We start from the raw sequence: 3639 nt of genomic DNA, 5'->3' as shown, positions 1-3639 counted from the left end.
TCTCAAATCTGTGATTTTTTCCGTGAATGTGGAGGGAGGACGGCCTGCTCGTCCTCCCTCCACATTCATGACTGACTTGAGCTTTTGGTGCTAACTGGCTGTTAATTGCCGGCCTACAGACGAGGACTTTCTCCACATGGAGAAACTGGCATCTTCAAGGGGAAACAAGCCTAATGAGATTAACTGTCAGAGTGGGTTTGTCTAGACACCCTAATACACAACGCTCCCTGCAGGCCTCACAACCATGCCCTCAGGTGAAAACTTAGCCACACAAGACTTGATTTTATCAAACCATTATAGGTTTATGCAAAGTTTCCCTTCCATTTGATAAAAAAGCTGAAAATTTTGAGTTAAACCACTTAGATTGTGAAATGACGCTGCTTTTAAGAAAATATTAATCATTTCTCTCAGATCTGTTGAATTTCAGGGTTTAGCATGTCGCACGATCACACTAAATGGCGTTTTTGCTCGTGGTTATGCATGTGTCAAAGATATTTGGCTCGTGGTGCCGCAAGATCTGATCTGCAGAAGGGAAGTGCATCCATATTTGTTTTAAAGTCTCTTAGCAGTTAATAAAGACGCATTTCCTCCGTCCCCCTTCCTGTGGGGACGGTATCAAGGCTCTGTTAAGTCTCTTTGATTTTGGCACTCTCCAATCACAGAGGGACACTGGCTCATCACCGTGTCACTTCAAAGTGTGGGAATGGCCCCCGTGGCCCGCCCAACTCAGACGTTCCTCTTAAAAGTCGTCGTTCACCTCTCCTGCAGCTTCATCTCTGACTTAACAAGACCAGCAGGACTGACTTCAGGAGGGGGAGCTGGAGGGTTTTTCTTTCACACTTGAGGCAGGCTGCTATCTGCAAGGCTAAGGTCACATTTTGGAATTTGTCTGACCTGCGGATTACACACAGTTTTCATGAGAGAGCTTTCTCAGCCGGCGCTGCTGCTGCAAGAGAAGAATGCAGTCCATCAGAGGTGAGAACCCGCTGAATTATTTAAGTGTTTAACTCTTTTAAATTAACGCTTTTTAAAAAAAACTCTCCCCTAGACCTGAAGTCCAACTTCAGTGGCCCTCCTCCCACTCCCATCTCTGGATCCCCTGATGCTTATCTTCAGGGTAACATCAGGATGACTCTGGAGGACCCCAACCTCTGGAGAACGTTCCACGAAATTGGAACGGAGATGATTATCACAAAGCCAGGCAGGTGAGAGGAAACAGTGGAGCGCCAAACGTTTGCAAAGTGTTCCAGTCTGTGTCCGACGTGTGTTTCTGTCTCCAGGAGGATGTTCCCGCACTGTAAAGTCAGCCTGTCAGGCCTCATTCCATGTGCCAAGTACATCTTGCTGGTTGACATGGTTCCCGAGGATGGCTTCCGCTACAAAGTAAGTCTTATCAGCGCCTCTTCTCTGACTTGCAGGAGTTAAAGCGTGTAGGTAATCTTCAGCGAGCCTCTGCCCTCTTCCCTGACGTGGTACATCAAAGGCTGTTATCTCATCCTGTTTTTCTGTTCCCTGCTGAGAGCTCACAGCTCTGCCCCCCCCGTCTCTGTGGGTGGTAAGGGTCAGCCATAGCTCCCCACTCTGTCCTGGGAAATAAAGAAAGATCTGTTTTCTTGTGTGGATTATATATATATATATATTAAAGCTCACTATCTGCATCCTCCCCACAGTGGAGCAAAGATAAATGGGAGGTGGCAGGAAAAGCGGAGCCTCAACCTCCCTGCAGGACCTACGTCCACCCAGACTCCCCAGCTCCTGGGAGCCACTGGATGAAGCAGAGCGTCTCCTTTCTCAAGCTCAAGCTCACTAATAACACACTCGACCAGCACGGGCACGTGAGTATTGATGGGAAACTATGAGGGTTCTCTCTGCAGAAACACCAGTGTGAGATGAATGCCTCTCTACCTTCAATGTCTGCAGATCATTTTGCACTCGATGCATCGATACCACCCGCGCTTCCACGTGGTCCAGGCAGACGACCTCTTCAGCGTCCGCTGGAGTGTCTTCCAGACGTTCACCTTTCCAGAGACGTCCTTCACTGCGGTTACCGCCTACCAGAACACCAAGGTCAGGTTCAGCCCAACAGTCTCCTCATCACACAACACCTGGGATTAACAATTACATTTTCTCTGCAGATCACCAAACTGAAGATTGATCATAACCCCTTTGCGAAGGGCTTCAGAGATGAAGGCACCAATAAAAAGAGGTTTGTTTTAAAACTGGTTGTAATAAATGCATTGCTGAGTTTTGTGATTAAAAGTGTTGCCTCTGCAGACGTGCAACCAAACACCCAACCTGCTTTGAGAAAAGAGCGAAGATTTCAAACAATGATTCCAAACAGGACAGCTCACCAGGTGACTGCCTTTTTTTTTTAAGTCCCTCTGCCCGTCCTTCAGCTTGTCTGATCATTTGAGCTCTTTCAGATTTCTGTCCGTCGTCCTACGACAGTTATGAGGGAGAAGAGCAGTCCAAACGGAAGGAGGAGGACGTCAAGGAGGAGCGCTACTCGCCATGGGGGTCTGAGAGGGAGCAGAGTGTGAGGACGGACTCTCCTGTTGGTGTGGACGCCAGAGACATGTACAACGCAGAGCAGCTCGTTCCTGCTCCAGCTTCCTACCAGGCCTGCAGGTGAGTCCTGAGGAGTGAAGATGTATGGCGTTGAATGAAAGGAGCCTACATAAATCATCTTCTTGCTTCTCAGGGTGCAGGAGTATGGAAAGTCTCCATCTCCCTCCTCCAGCTCCGGCAGCAGGTCAGGGAGAAACAGCTTTGGACCCAGAGCTCCTGACGTCGCCACCGTCCCTGACCACCAGTCCTCAAAGTCTCGTGCTCATGAAGCCGGGCCTTCTCACTGCGCCCCCCAGCACCACCTCCCAGGCGCCCAGGATTACACTGGGGTCCTCAACATGACCATGGCCCAGGCCGGCAAGCCAGGGGTGATCGGACACCACATTTACAGCCCCTACGGTGCAGAGCAGCCGCTGGGCCAGTGGGGCGGCCCCGGACCAGCCCAGTACCCCCCTCCTCCCCATCTGACTGCTGACTACAGCTCACAAGCTGTTCATCACGGCTATCACCATGGCAACGTGGCGGAGTGGAGTCAATACCCACTGTTCTCTTATTCCTGCTGGTGAAGAAAACAGTGTTGAGGACTGAGACTCTTTGGAGGCCGCCGTGGTTTCTGCTGACGCGGCGCTCATGTCCGGGAATGCATGACCAAACACGGCTGAGGGCCAGAGGACCTCCTCGACGCTGACTCAAGCTAAAGCTGTTTTATTATTGTCTATTTATTTTTTATTCTGTCTTACCTTTCAGCACAAATTTTTATTTTTGTAAAGCTAAAAGTGCAATGTATGTCTGTGTGTGAACTGTGATGTGAAAATAATAAAAACGTATTGTGTTACATTGTTCAAGTTAATTATTGAGGAAAATACAATATTCTTGCTGTAGGTGGATGCACACCTGCATGACATCCATGACCCCTGAGGAGTTCTGTTTGTCTTTCCACTAATGGGGGGCCACTCAGGCCTCGACAGGCCCAGCATGCATTAAAGACGGTGTGTTACTGCGACTCGGGATCACATGCTGGGGTTTACCTACCGGCACATAAAGAACTGCACGGCCCTCGTTCTCCATGTC

The 3639-nt window shown here is 49.5% G+C and overlaps 1 protein-coding gene across 1 annotated transcript; it reads left to right on the top strand.

The window, feature by feature from the left end:
- Window positions 1–850: 850 nt before the first annotated feature.
- Window positions 851–3392, top strand: tbx16 (T-box transcription factor 16). The gene is made up of 8 exons (XM_036213652.1): window positions 851–1205; window positions 1281–1383; window positions 1671–1835; window positions 1921–2067; window positions 2136–2206; window positions 2275–2354; window positions 2424–2628; window positions 2702–3392. Exons 1-8 carry the CDS (start codon window positions 1129–1131, stop codon window positions 3132–3134), a joined length of 1281 nt encoding a protein of 426 aa, XP_036069545.1. The 5' UTR covers window positions 851–1128; the 3' UTR covers window positions 3135–3392.
- The last annotated feature ends 247 nt before the right edge of the window (window positions 3393–3639 follow it).

The sequence above is a fragment of the Oryzias melastigma genome, linkage group LG9, assembly GCF_002922805.2.
Source record: "Oryzias melastigma strain HK-1 linkage group LG9, ASM292280v2, whole genome shotgun sequence".
Lineage (NCBI taxonomy): Eukaryota > Metazoa > Chordata > Actinopteri > Beloniformes > Adrianichthyidae > Oryzias > Oryzias melastigma.
Note: the sequence above shows the minus strand (reverse complement) of the source record. Positions and strands in the feature narration are given on the sequence as shown.

Bases quoted from the DNA above. Each gene is read 5' to 3' on its own strand.
- tbx16 (XM_036213652.1), top strand. From the start codon at position 1,129: ATGACTCTGGAGGACCCCAACCTCTGGAGAACGTTCCACGAAATTGGA. The intron at 1,206-1,280 runs GTGAGAGGAAAC...TTCTGTCTCCAG, and splicing joins ATTATCACAAAGCCAGGCAG to GAGGATGTTCCCGCACTGTA. The intron at 2,207-2,274 runs GTTTGTTTTAAA...TTGCCTCTGCAG, and splicing joins GAAGGCACCAATAAAAAGAG to ACGTGCAACCAAACACCCAA.